Consider the following 14038-nt stretch of genomic DNA (forward strand, 5'->3'; position numbering starts at 1 on the left):
GGGTTTAACGAAGCTCTGAGCTATATTCCAGCTAATTAAGGATATTTTTATTGCTGTTTAACGCCTATATATCCCAGCTACATGATGGCGGTCTGTAAATAATCGAGTCTGGACCAGACAATCCAGTGATCAACAGCATGAGCATCGATCTGAGCAATTGGGAATCGATGACATGTGTCAAGCAAGTCAGCAAGCCTGACCACCCGATCCCGTTAGTCGCCTCTTACGACAACCATGGGTTACTGAAGATAAATATTCTAACCCGGACCTTCACGGCTAACCGGGGGAAAGTAATTTGGATACGATGACAAGTCAGCGAGCCTGATCATGCGATCCCGTTTTTGAAGACCAATACTAACCCGGATCTTCACATGTACTGTATGTATTCTAAAATGAGGAAATGCAAAGGGAATCTGAGACATTTTATTACGTTGTATATACAGATGTATACTAAGGATAGGGAATAGCTATGTACACGCAGTATTCACGACTTCTTCCCAAGAGGAAAGCCAATATTGGTATCATATATATGTCCAGTGAACATTTGTGCATAAAGCATCATATTCAACGAGGCGGTTTTGAAGCGGAAAATGCCGTTATTACCTCATTAAGTGATAAATCTAATCTTGTAATTGGTTAGCATTTCATCCTTTTAAAAAAAATACATGTATTCATGAAAGATGTAAAAAATAATATTTTTGTACTTTGTGAATACCACTCGAATTGTACTATAGACAATCACATGGTGCTCTTCAACGTCTAAGTATTTTATTGACATCAGCAGTAAGAAATGTTGCATGGCAGTGGAGACTTACATTTTCGTGTCAATATTACTTCTGTGAACATGAGAATGGATAATGAAGTCTCTAGGTATGACGTCACTGCCTGCGGGTTGGTGGATCGCAACGTGTATCGAAATACACAGTGTCTATAAATATCACCATGCACAAAGACAGACCCTACGTCTTTTGGTCACGGATTATTCCTCACGCTTCCATTTTGTTACGTTTTCCGGAACCTGTTGCTAGGAGACCAACCATTCCAAGAATAACAGCGCGTGCAATGGAGTCATTGCCTGGCAACCTGAAATAATAGAGAGAGTGAATTAATGACAAAATATTAATTCGTTATGGAGGAACGAGTTTTGAAAGGGTGTTTCAAACTTGAAACAAACTGTTATGTAATTTGAACGTAAAGTGCTCGAATCATTTACAAATATCCTTCTGTTAACAACCTGCCCTGTTCAGACGAATGTGTACAAAATACCGATTGTCTAAGACACCTTAGAAAGTTACACGCGTCTTGGATCAAATACTTAATCAACATTATACATATGACATCCAGAAAGCATTCATTCATTTAGTCAGAGACCATTGGCCTCGATGTTGCTCTGAGGTAAAAACTTTAAATGTTTAAAAAAAATTGAATTTATTACGTGTTTTACATTGGAAACCGTCATGTTTATCACTCGATCACCTTATCATGTAAATTTCCTTTTGAAATATATAGTTTAATGTTTCATCAATCATATCTCAACTCTTTTGTCTCTGTTAAAAACACGTGAAAACATATATACCAATTAACACGGATAAAGCAAAACTCTGCAAATTAATATCGGTATAATACTTACATGTTCTCTTTGCCTTTCAGTGAGGTAAATAATGATGATGACAGAATAGTCTCCTGGGTTTTCTGAAACATGATTAATAAACTCATTATTTGTTGATCATAACAAGGTCTGCTATTTCATGCAAAGATAATTGTATGTTATACTCCCGTTTACATTTTGTGTCTTTCAGTGGATCAAAGAAAACCGATATTTTTGTACGAATGTTTATTTTATTTGTTTGTTTATTTATTTATTTATTTATTTATTTATTTATTTATTTATTTATTTATTTATTTATTTATTTATTTATTTATTTATTTATTTATTTATTTTATTTATTTATTTATTTATTTATTTATTTATTTATTTATTTATTTATTTATTTATTTAGGCCAATAGTAATGTTTACTGGACAATACCGTTACAAATTTTTAGGAATTTTTAGAATTTAAATTGTTTGACCTGGGTTTCATCTATCATTGAAAATAACCTTATATGAGGTATTGGTGTAATTAAGGAAACAATACAAAGGTGTACTCCGTCCAGCATGAAAAGGGGCCTCATTGTACTCTGAGGAAATTACCCACTTTGCAGGAGGGCAAACACACGTTGTGACTGAATATTATGTTATTGACTTGACTATTTGAATGTGTACCTGGAGGATGGAAGGTAAGCAGTGATGCCCGAAGTAGCTGTTTCCCTTCACAGTGGCATCGATCTCGCTGAAAATGTAAACATACATTACAGAAATGAGATGAGATTAAATTAGATTTCGAGATGATTGTACGCCGTGGTTTTACGCCGAGTTTAGCAATATTGTAGGAATATCACGGCAGAGGACGCCAGAAATGGGCTTCACACCTTGTACCCACTTGGGGAATCGAACCCAGTTATTCAGCGTGAGGAGCGAATGCTTTATCCACTAGGCTACCTCATCGCCTCTCAATACATTTTACCGAAATACATGTTGGTATGGCTACTAGACTTTGTCCGATTTTACTGAGCTGAGCCAACGTGATGCTGTCTTTCAGTATTACACGGATACCCCAACCAGTGCTTTTTTATCCCTTTAAGGCAGAACACAAGGCAGGGTAAAAACAAGCAGCTTGTATTAAAATATTTTGGAATGACTCGGACAGGACATCAACAAACCGACCGTCCGTTCCACGGGCAAACATTAGACTACACAAGCTGTCCTGGTGGAAATGACAATGACAAACAATGAATGATCATAATGATCGAACTAAAATAATTAATAGGAGCAATTCCACTGACGGCGATACATTATGTCTTTCATTTCTATTATTGATTGATTGAGTGAGTGAGTATGGTTTTACGCCGCTTTTTAGCAATATTCCAGCAATATCACGGCTGGGGACACCAGAAATGGGCTTCACACATTGTACCAATGTGGGGAATCGAACCCGGGTCTTCGGCGTTAAGAGCGAACGCTTTAACCACTAGGCTACCCCACCGCCCCTATTATTGATTGACAGCATGGGCATCGATCTACACAACTGGGGTACAATAACTTGTGTCAACCACATAAGGGAGCCTGAAAACCGACCCTACGGCAAGCATGGATTGCTGAAGACCAATTTTGACCAGGATCTGCATGGGATCGTTGGCATGGAACTCTTACACACTATTCCGAGAGGTTTTCGAATCCAATCCAATTTTCTTGCAAGGAAAGAAGTTAGAAAGAATTTGGTAAAGACAGTGATAACTTGCTCCCAGAGATTCACAAACTTAAATGTTAAATTTGGTCTCTTTAATTAATTAACCCTTTATCACAACTGGCATCAGCAGATAGAAACAAGGCTAACTCGCAGTCGTTTTACTATTTAAGTGACTGAACTTTGTCATTTTCAGCTAGCTAAAGGGTCATTGTCATCCTCTCATCTTTCCGCACAGGTGCTTGGTGGAACCAGATTGTCGAACTCACTTCATTCATTCACATTATCCAAGTGACAGGTTTCTGGAACGTTTACTCACGTGTTTGTGTCTTTTCCTTGATGAAGTGGTAGAGATGCGGTTAGATGTTTCTGGACGGGTTGTAGTGTAGACAGTGATTCAGCCGAGCTTTTCTTTATGGTGGAAATTCGATGGGAGGGACGGGCTCTGGAAATGCCTTTTTGGACGGAGACACGGACTAACCCATGACTTCGGAAACCACTGGATTGTGTTCGGCGAGTATCCATGGTTACACGTCGGGTATCATCTCGGGCAAGTTGTCGGCGGGTATCTCTAGTTTCACGTCTTTCAAGGGAGACAGAACGGCGATCCATGCGTCGGGTATCATCTCGGGCAAGTTGTCGGCGGGTATCTCTAGTTTCACGTCTTTCAAGGGAGACAGAACGGCGATCCATGCGTCGGGTATCATCTCGGGCAAGTTGTCGACGGGTATCTCTAGTTTCACGTCTTTCAAGGGAGACAGAACGGCGATCCATGCGTCGGGTATCATCTCGGGCAAGTTGTCTGCGGGTATCTCTAGTTTCACGTCGTTCAAGGGAGACAGAGCGGCGATCCATGCGTCGGATATCATCTCGGGCAAGTTGTCGACGGGTATCTCTAGTTTCACGTCTTTCAAGGGAGACAGAGCGGCGATCAATGCGTCGGGTATCATCTCGGGCAAGTTGTCTGCGGGTATCTCTAGTTTCACTTCTTTCAAGGGAGACAGAGCGGCGATCCATGCGTCGGGTATCATCTCGGGCAAGTTGTCGGCGGGTATCTCTAGTTTCACGTCTTTCAAGGGAGACAGAGCGGCGATCCATGCGTCGGGTATCATCTCGGGCAAGTTGTCGACGGGTATCTCTAGTTTCACGTTTTTCAAGGGAGACAGAACGGCGATCAATGCGTCGGGTATCATCTCGGGCAAGTTGTCTGCGGGTATCTCTAGTTTCACGTCTTTCAAGGGAGACAGAACGGCGATCAATGCGTCGGGTATCATCTCGGGCAAGTTGTCTGCGGGTATCTCTAGTTTCACGTCTTTCAAGGGAGACCGAACGGCGATCCATGCGTCGGGTATCATCTCGGGCAAGTTGTCTGCGGGTATCTCTTACTTCACGTCTTTCAAGGGAGACAGAGCGGCGATCCATGCGTCGGGTATCATCTCGGGCAAGTTGTCTGCGGGTATCTCTAGTTTCACGTCTTTCAAGGGAGACAGAACGGCGATCCATGCGTCGGGTATCATCTCGGGCAAGTTGTCTGCGGGTATCTCTAGTTTCACGTCTTTCAAGGGAGACAGAGCGGCGATCCATGCGTCGGGTATCATCTCGGGCAAGTTGTCTGCGGGTATCTCTAGTTTCACGTCTTTCAAGGGAGACAGAACGGCGATCCATGCGTCGGGTATCATCTCGGGCAAGTTGTCTGCGGGTATCACTAGTTTCACTTCTGTCAAGGGAGACAGAGCGGCGATCCATGCGTCGGGTATCATCTCGGGCAAGTTGTCTGCGGGTATCTCTAGTTTCACGTCTTTCAAGGGAGACAGAACGGCGATCCATGCGTCGGGTATCATCTCGGGCAAGTTGTCTGCGGGTATCTCTCACTTCGCGTCTTTCAAAGGGAGACAGCGGCGATCCATGCGTCGGGTATCATCTCGGGCAAGTTGTCGGCGGGTATCTCTAGTTTCACGTCTTTCAAGGGAGACAGAACGGCGATCCATGCGTCGGGTATCATCTTGAGCAAGTTGTCTGCGGGTATCTCTAGTTTCACGTCGTTCAAGGGAGACAGAACGGCGATCCATGCGTCGGGTATCATCTCGGGCAAGTTGTCGGCGGGTATCTCTAGTTTCACGTCTTTCAAGGGAGACAGAGCGGCGATCCATGCGTCGGGTATCATCTCGGGCAAGTTGTCGGCGGGTATCTCTAGTTTCACGTCTTTCAAGGGAGACAGAACGGCGATCCATGCGTCGGGTATCATCTCGGGCAAGTTGTCTGCGGGTATCTCTAGTTGTCTTTCGGGAGACAGAACGGCGATCCATGCGTCGGGTATCATCTCACAAGTTGTCTATCTCAAGTTTCACGTCTTTCAAGGGAGACAGAGCGGCGATCCATGCGTCGGGTATCATCTCGGGCAAGTTGTCGGCGGGTATCTCTCACTTCACGTCTTTCAAAGGGAGACAGAACGGCGATCCATGCGTCGGGTATCATCTCGGGCAAGTTGTCGGCGGGTATCTCTAGCTTCACGTCTTTCAAGGGAGACAGAACGGCGATCCATGCGTCGGGTATCATCTCGGGCAAGTTGTCGGCGGGTATCTCTAGTTTCACGTCTTTCAAGGGAGACAGAACGGCGATCCATGCGTCGGGTATCATCTCGGGCAAGTTGTCGGCGGGTATCTCTAGTTTCACGTCTTTCAAGGGAGACAGAACGGCGATCCATGCGTCGGGTATCATCTCGGGCAAGTTGTCGGCGGGTATCTCTAGTTTCACGTCTTTCAAGGGAGACAGAACGGCGATCCATGCGTCGGGTATCATCTCGGGCAAGTTGTCGGCGGGTATCTCTCACTTCGCGTCTTTCAAGGGAGACAGAACGGCGATCCATGCGTCGGGTATCATCTCGGGCATGTTGTCGGCGGGTATCTCTAGTTTCACGTCTGTCAAGGGAGACAGAACGGCGATCCATGCGTCGGGTATCATCTCGGGCAAGTTGTCGGCGGGTATCTCTAGTTTCACGTCTTTCAAGGGAGACAGAACGGCGATCCATGCGTCGGGTATCATCTCGGGCAAGTTGTCGGCGGGTATCTCTAGTTTCACGTCTTTCAAGGGAGACAGAACGGCGATCCATGCGTCGGGTATCATCTCGGGCAAGTTGTCGGCGGGTATCTCTAGTTTCACGTCTTTCAAGGGAGACAGAACGGCGATCCATGCGTCGGGTATCATCTCGGGCAAGTTGTCGGCGGGTATCTCTCACTTCACGTCTTTCAAGGGAGACAGAGCGGCGATCCATGCGTCGGGTATCATCTCGGGCAAGTTGTCGGCGGGTATCTCTCACTTCACGTCTTTCAAGGGAGACAGAACGGCGATCCATGCGTCGGGTATCATCTCGGGCAAGTTGTCTGCGGGTATCTCTAGTTTCACGTCTTTCAAGGGAGACAGAGCGGCGATCCATGCGTCGGGTATCATCTCGGGCAAGTTGTCGGCGGGTATCTCTCACTTCACGTCTTTCAAGGGAGACAGAGCGGCGATCCATGCGTCGGGTATCATCTCGGGCAAGTTGTCGGCGGGTATCTCTAGTTTCATGTCTTTCAAGGGAGACAGAGCGGCGATCCATGCGTCGGGTATCATCTCGGGCAAGTTGTCGGCGGGTATCTCTAGTTTCACGTCTTTCAAGGGAGACAGAACGGCGATCCATGCGTCGGGTATCATCTCGGGCAAGTTGTCGGCGGGTATCTCTAGTTTCACGTCGTTCAAGGGAGACAGTACGGCGATCCATGCGTCGGGTATCATCTCGGGCAAGTTGTCGGCGGGTATCTCTAGTTTCACGTCTGTCAAGAGAGACAGAACGGCGATCCATGCGTCGGGTATCATCTCGGGCAAGTTGTCTGCGTGTATCTCTAGTTTCACGTTGTGTAAGGGAGACAGAGCGGCGATCCATGCGTCGGGTATCATCTCTGGCAAGTTGTCGGCGGGTATGCCTTGTTTCAGATCGTTTCGTTGTACCGTGTTCTTTATTATCACATGATGCTTGGTTGGACATAATTGTGTTTTCTGCAAGATTTTGCTCTCTATTTCCATTGTCTTGCACCTCTGGAGTTTTCACAACCTGCTTGTTGAATTCTTTTACTTCCTCTTTCAGTTGAGCTTGCTCGGGAATATCATTTTGTACGTGACTGTGTTCGTGGTCAGCCCGGCTTCCATGCAGCAGCAGCAGAAAGGATGCTACCAGGAGGAAGAATGGCGTCGTCTTCCTCATCATTCGAGTAGTTGCGATGCGTCCAGTTGAGCTTGCTGAAACTGAAAAAAGAATAATGTACAATAAAGTTTCATGGAAGGATGTATTTTAGATGGCATAAATGCATGTCTGGTCTTGAATTAACACTAAATGGGATTACATTACTCGGACACGGAATAATGATTAATGAGGAAATAAATCTACTGTTTGTACCACGTGTAGTTGTAGAGGTGGTATGGTCCGCTCGGGTTCGATTCCCCACATCGGTACAATGCGTGAAGCCCATTTCTGCTGTCCCCGTCGTGATATTGCTGGAATATTGCTTAAAGCAGCGTAATACTAAACTCACTCACTCACATGTAGTTGTAACCAGGACAGAACAGTGTTCACAGTATATGTCATGACAATGTGGCCAATATCACAGCTGAAGAGACGGCTTTGGTTCAGGTTGTCAACAAATGCCTTCATTGTATCTTTCAAATCCCCACATGGGTACATTGTGTGAAGCCCATTTCTGGTGTCCCCCGCCGTGATGTTGCTGGAATATTGCTAAAAGCGGCGTAAAACCAAACTCACTCAATCACTCACTATTTCATTGTCCATAACATCTTTTCACGTAAAAAGAGCTTATATGTACAGAGTATACAGTTGTGGTTGGTTTGTTGTTTAACGCCGCACTCAGCTAATATGGCGGCGGTCTGTAAATAATCGAGTCTGGACCAGACAATCCAGTGATCAACATTGTGAGCATCGTTCTACGCAACGAGGATACCATGACATGTGTCGGCGAGATTGATCGGCCGATCCCGTTATTCACCTCTTACGTCAAGCATGGGTTGCTAAAGACCAATTCTAACCTGGATTTGTTTGTTTGTTTAAAAAATGTAAACAATGAATAATTCAGATTTTACATTGTGCATTATTTCCCCAAATTGTGTCAGATCAATTCGTTTATTCCCTGTATACCCTGGCTCGATAATGTAGTACTGGATCACGACTATCACTAAGATATTAAAAAAAGATACATTACAATGATTTGGTAAATTCAATGAAGAATTGCCAAAGTTTCCATGCTACGTGATTTTGTGTCAGTACATATTTGGTATTTAGTAAATACACACGATGGCCATATTCTGTTGTTTATAGTTTCAATAATATGATGCCGATTGTGCGTGTCCTTTACACCCTACACCACTACATTTTTCAAATATTATGTTTGGTCACCTATTTTCCAGTAATAGCTCAGTAGTCGCCTCTTACACAAAGCATGGATTGCTGAATACCAATTCTACCATGGATACGTGAAATGCTCGAATTTGATTGGTCAATCAATAAAATCAGACGGTATCAATTTGGATTGAAAATGCGTCTGATTTCACGGCGCTTCACTCCGCACGTATACAACAGTCTCTAAATTAATCATTTGAAACCTCACGCTACGCGTTCGGCTTCAAATGAAATTTAGAGACTATCAATTCGGTCTAACATTCATCTAATTTCAAAACACAGTACGTTTATCTCCTAATTCTACCCCGTGTACAGTTGTCAGCAGGGATATAAATTGAAACTGCTATAAGCTGGACATATTACACGAATATGGTATTCATCACCAATTCCTTTTTCCACAATTTTGCGCATGTAAAGTCAAATCCTCCAGAGAGCGAGTGAGTGAGTGGGTTTAATTTTACGCCGCTTTTAGCAATATTTCAGCAACATCACGGCGGGACACCAGAAATGGGCTTCACACATTTTGCCCATTCGGGGAATCGAACCCGGGTCTTCGGCGTGAAGAGCGAACGCTGTAACCACTAGGCTACCTAACTGCCCTGGCTGGAAAGACATAACCATTTTGGTGAAACATATGAGCTACATGTACATAAATTTGGGATTCGAACACGCTGTCGAAGGTTTCTGGCACTGCAAAGTGGCGTATTGCTGCTAAACGTCTTATTGTTTCTCTCCGACCATGAAATGTTCTCTTTCAATACACAAGTCAAAATTCACTATCATTTCTAAAAACTTGTAGCCATTTTCATGACACACACAATTATATAAAACTATCCCAAGAAAATATTCACTAATGAGATAATAGAACATGTGCGTGAATTTAGTTTTACGCCGATGTTAGCAAAATTCCTGCAATAGCACGGCGGGGGACACCAGAAATGGGCTTGAACATTGTACCCATGTGGGGAATCGAACCTGGGTCTTCGGCGTGACGAGCGAACGCTTTAACCACTAGGCTACCCCACCGCCCTGATAAACCTACATGGTGGTATATACCTTTCAAACTGAGACTGTAGCATATTTCTAATAGGAAATATTTGTCGATAACTTGATCAGTCGTTGAATTAATCTTTTCCAATATGTTAAGAAGAAAATAAACGATAAGATCCATCGTCACCCTCAATTCCGCGAAAAGTTGTGAGATACTGTACATGTAATTAATTTTGTTGCTTGTTTAACCCCAGCAGTGGTCAAGTGTCTGTGAGTGAGTGTGTGAGTGAGTGTGTGAGTGTGTGAGTGAGTGAGTGAGTGAGTGAGTGAGTGAGTGTGTGTGTGTGTGTGTGTGTGTGTGTGTGTGTGTGTGTGTGTGTGTGTGTGTGTGTGTGTGTGTGTGTGTGTGTGTATTTGCTTTTTAAGGCCGCATTCGGAAATATTCCTGCCATATGGCGGCGGTCTGTAAATAATCGAGTCTGGACCAGACAATCCAGTGATCAACATCATGAGCTTCGATCAAGGCAATCGGGATACGATGACATGTGTCAACTACAGACCCGTGCCAGATGTATTCTGACACTTGACGTAATTTCCATAGACATACATGTTATTTCAGTTAAAAAAGCAAATAAACACACACACTTCTCTCTCTCACTCACACACACGGTCACACACACACACACACACACACACACACACACACACACACACACACACACACACACACACACACATCAGATGTCTTTAACCAATCCCTTTCTGAAAATACCTTTCCTCAAGTTTGGAAGGAAGCCTCTGTCGTCCCCATTCATATAAAAGGTAGTATAAATGACTGTTCCAATTATAGACCCGTTGCACTCACAAGTCGTCTGGCTAAAGTTTTTGAAAAGTGCGTTTTCAAACACGTCTTCAATTATTTCAGAGATAACGATATAGTTTCTAATCTCCAATCAGGATTTAAACCAGGCGATTCTACTGTTAATCAACTAACGTATTTATATGATTTCATTGCCGGTGCAGAAGATAAAGGAAAAGAAATAAGAGCAGTATTTTGTGAAGTAAGCAAAGCATTCGACAGGGTTTGGCACAAGGGTATCATTTGTAAATTAAAAAGATATGGTATAAAGGGTAATTTGTTAAAATGGTCTGAGGGTTATCTTGAAAATAGAGAACAACGTGTCGTAATTAATGGATTTAGATCTGATACTAAAGCTGTATTTGCTGGAGTACCCCAGGGTTCAGTAGTGGGGCCGCTCTTGTTTATTGTTTATATAAATGATATAGTTGAATATATAAATAGTAATATACGACTTTTTGCGGATGATACTTCTTTATATGCGATCATTGATTATCCTGGGGTAACTGCTATTGTAATGAACGATGATATACAGCGAATTGCCGAATGGGCAGAAAAATGGCAAGTATCTTTTAATCTCAATAAGACAGAGAGAATATGCTTTACTCGTAAATTGCAACCAACTCCAATGCCGAACCTAACCACGAATTGTAATGTCATTAATTCCGTACAAAGTCATAAACATTTAGATCTTATACTTCAGCATGATTGCTCTTGGAATGAACACATTAACGACTGTGCTAAAAAGGTTGAACCAATGGTGAATTGTCTAAGAAGTCTCAAATATCGTTTAAACCGAAAAACATTAGAAATATGTACAAACAGTTCATATTACCAGTTTTTGATGATTGCAGTCACACATGGGATAATTGTACTAAACAGCAAGCAGATATACTTGAAAAGCTCAATCTTGATGCTCTAAGAACCGTGTGTGGTGCTGTTCGTGGTACCAGCCATCATAAAATATACAAAGAAACTAATTGTCACCCGTTGTGTCGTAGACGGTACCTTCATAAAATGACCATGTTTTACAAAATGGTTAATAACACTACGCCAAGTTACCTAAGTGACCTTGTTCCGCCTAGAGTATCAGATATCGTTGGTTATAATCTGCGCAGTGATTGAAATCTTCAGACTATAAACTGTAAATCTGTAAATTATGCGAGGTCCTTTCTTCCAGATACTGTTAAATTATGGAATTCATTACCAGCTGAACATAGAGAATCACCGTGCCTATCGAGATTCAAAAATGTACTTATAAATGATTCCAATATCTACAGTCATTTTGACTTAAATTTCGGTAGCAGATTTTGTCAAATCATACATATTCTCGACTCCGACTTGAATGTAGTGACCTTAATGCGCACAAATATGAAAGATTTATATCTCCAACATCATCTTGCTCTTGTGGCCACAACTATGAAGACTCTGCTCATTATTTCTTCACATGTACTCTTTACAACGACATACGTCAAATTATGTATTTTTATACTAAAGGATTTGACCTAAACTCAATTTTGGGGGGGAAACCAAATCTGTTCCTCGACAGAAAACAAAGAATTTTTAATTTCAGTGCACTCGTTTATAAATATAACAAGCAGATTTGATCCAAAATAATTCCTTCATATGACATATACTGTTTAACAATGATTGGCGTTATTTCTCGTTTTTGCAATATTTATACAATCATTCACATTGTACATTCATTATGACATGTTTATTCTTCTTTCCATTGTGGGCGGTGGGGTAGCCTAGTGGTTAAAGCGTTGGCTCGTCACGCCGAAGACCCGGGTTTGAATCCCCACATGGGTACAGTGTGTGAAGCCCATTTCTGGTGTCCCCCGCCGTGATGTTGCTGGAATATTGCTAAAAGCGGCGTAAAACCAAACTCAGTCAGTCAGTCAGTCTTTCCATTGTATCCCGGAGCGGTATTCATATAAGCTTATGCTTGTTTACCAGTCCGGTTCCTTTCTTTGGAAATAAATATGTTTAAATCATTTCAGTGTAGCAAAAATAATAATCATGAATTGAGTTTAGGATTGATCTTTGTAAAATTTGACAGGCAAATTTGAAATCATCTCTGCTCCGCGCACCTAATTTCAGTTCAATTTTCCGACCACTATTTAACTAGTGACATCACATTTATCAACTTACGTATGGTTCCACAATGCACAATCCCATAGGCCGCCATGTTAAAGGAGTTCACGGCACTGTACATATGTTAATAAAATTGTTGCAATTCGATAAATAAGCAACGGGAAATTAAACAGAAATTATGTGATTGTAGGTAAAGTGATTCCTCACAAATGAGCAAAATTTGACTTGCATCCTACGAAAATTAATTTCATGAAAATTATTTATGCTACACTAAATAAACATGTAAGTGTATGGAAGTTACGTCAAGTGTCCGAATATAACTGGCACGGGTCTGTAAGTCAGCGAGCCTATCCACCCGATCCCGTTAGTCCCCTCTTACATGCCTGGGTTGCTGGTGACCAATCCAAACCCGGATCTTCACGGGTCTAACATTGTGTGGACCAGATGTGGACCAGATGATCCAGGGATCGATAATGTTTGCAATTATGTACGTCACAGGGGTTCGAAGACGTGCATTCAATCAAACCAACAAGCCTGACCACCCAGCCTATCGATTACGTCTTACGACTAGCATGGGTTACTGGAGACTCTATTTAAACCCAGAATATTCCATCCGCTAGGAATAATCGCAAACTTGCATTGATTATCTGTATTCGAATATTCGATCAAAAATACTGAAACTATAGCGATACTTTCGTTTCACTATTATAGGTTATTCATATAGCGCACATATCCAGGCAACTAGTGCATGCTCAAGGCGCTGGTATTTTCCCCTCGATCATTGGATGTCAATCTCAATGGCACACCGTATTATCAATCTCAACTCCCTGGGGAGTATACAACTCTTGCAGCCACTAGGCGCACAGAGTTATTGTGGCTTTCTCATCCTAACGAGGTACCCATTCACAGCTGGGTGGACTGGGACACATAGTCACAGTACTTTGTTCAAGTTCACTGCACGTTGCTGTACCCGCAACTAGGTGTTTGCATGTATTCGTGTGGCCTACATCTGGTCATATACCAACGGATTCGTGGGTTCTTTTAAGTGCACAGGGTTGTGTACTGCACACTATGGGTTGTGACAACACTGAAAGAGTCTGCACACAAAGATGACTCCAAGGTTTTTATACCCGGTCACACAACTTAAGCGGGAAGATGGGGAGTAATCTATGGAGAAGTACACCAAGCAAAAGTAAGTATACGCTAAAAATTTGAATTTCACCAAACAGGTAGAACTCGGCTAACAGTCGCTGAAACACGATAGTTAAAAATTCCAAAACCCAGCTGTGATATCCGTATCAAATAAGTAGGCAACGAATAAACATTACTTGTTAGTTTCGGTTCATCCGGTCATACTTTCTTTT

General features: G+C 42.8%; 1 protein-coding gene across 1 annotated transcript; it reads right to left on the minus strand.

Moving 5' to 3' along the window:
- Positions 1-409: 409 nt before the first annotated feature.
- On the minus strand, positions 410-3813 carry LOC124277821. Its single transcript, XM_046713534.1, has 4 exons — positions 3605-3813; positions 2265-2331; positions 1631-1692; positions 410-1083 (listed from the first exon to the last, which is right to left on the minus strand). The coding sequence occupies exons 1-4, from the start codon at positions 3808-3810 to the stop codon at positions 987-989; spliced, it is 432 nt and encodes a 143-aa protein (XP_046569490.1). The 5' UTR covers positions 3811-3813; the 3' UTR covers positions 410-986.
- Between the last annotated feature and the right edge of the window lie 10225 nt (positions 3814-14038).

This window comes from Haliotis rubra, unplaced genomic scaffold (assembly GCF_003918875.1).
Source record: "Haliotis rubra isolate DU_JTF1 unplaced genomic scaffold, ASM391887v1 Scf228, whole genome shotgun sequence".
NCBI lineage: Eukaryota > Metazoa > Mollusca > Gastropoda > Lepetellida > Haliotidae > Haliotis > Haliotis rubra.

What these genes read in the sequence shown, in the direction of transcription:
- LOC124277821 (XM_046713534.1), bottom strand. Translation starts at nt 3,810, where the DNA reads ATGGATACTCGCCGAACACAATCCAGTGGTTTCCGAAGTCATGGGTTA. An exon ending in CAAGGAAAAGACACAAACAC is followed by an intron (nt 2,332 to 3,604) that starts GTGAGTAAACGT and finishes TTACATTTTCAG; the next exon opens with CGAGATCGATGCCACTGTGA. An exon ending in GCTTACCTTCCATCCTCCAG is followed by an intron (nt 1,693 to 2,264) that starts GTACACATTCAA and finishes ATCATGTTTCAG; the next exon opens with AAAACCCAGGAGACTATTCT.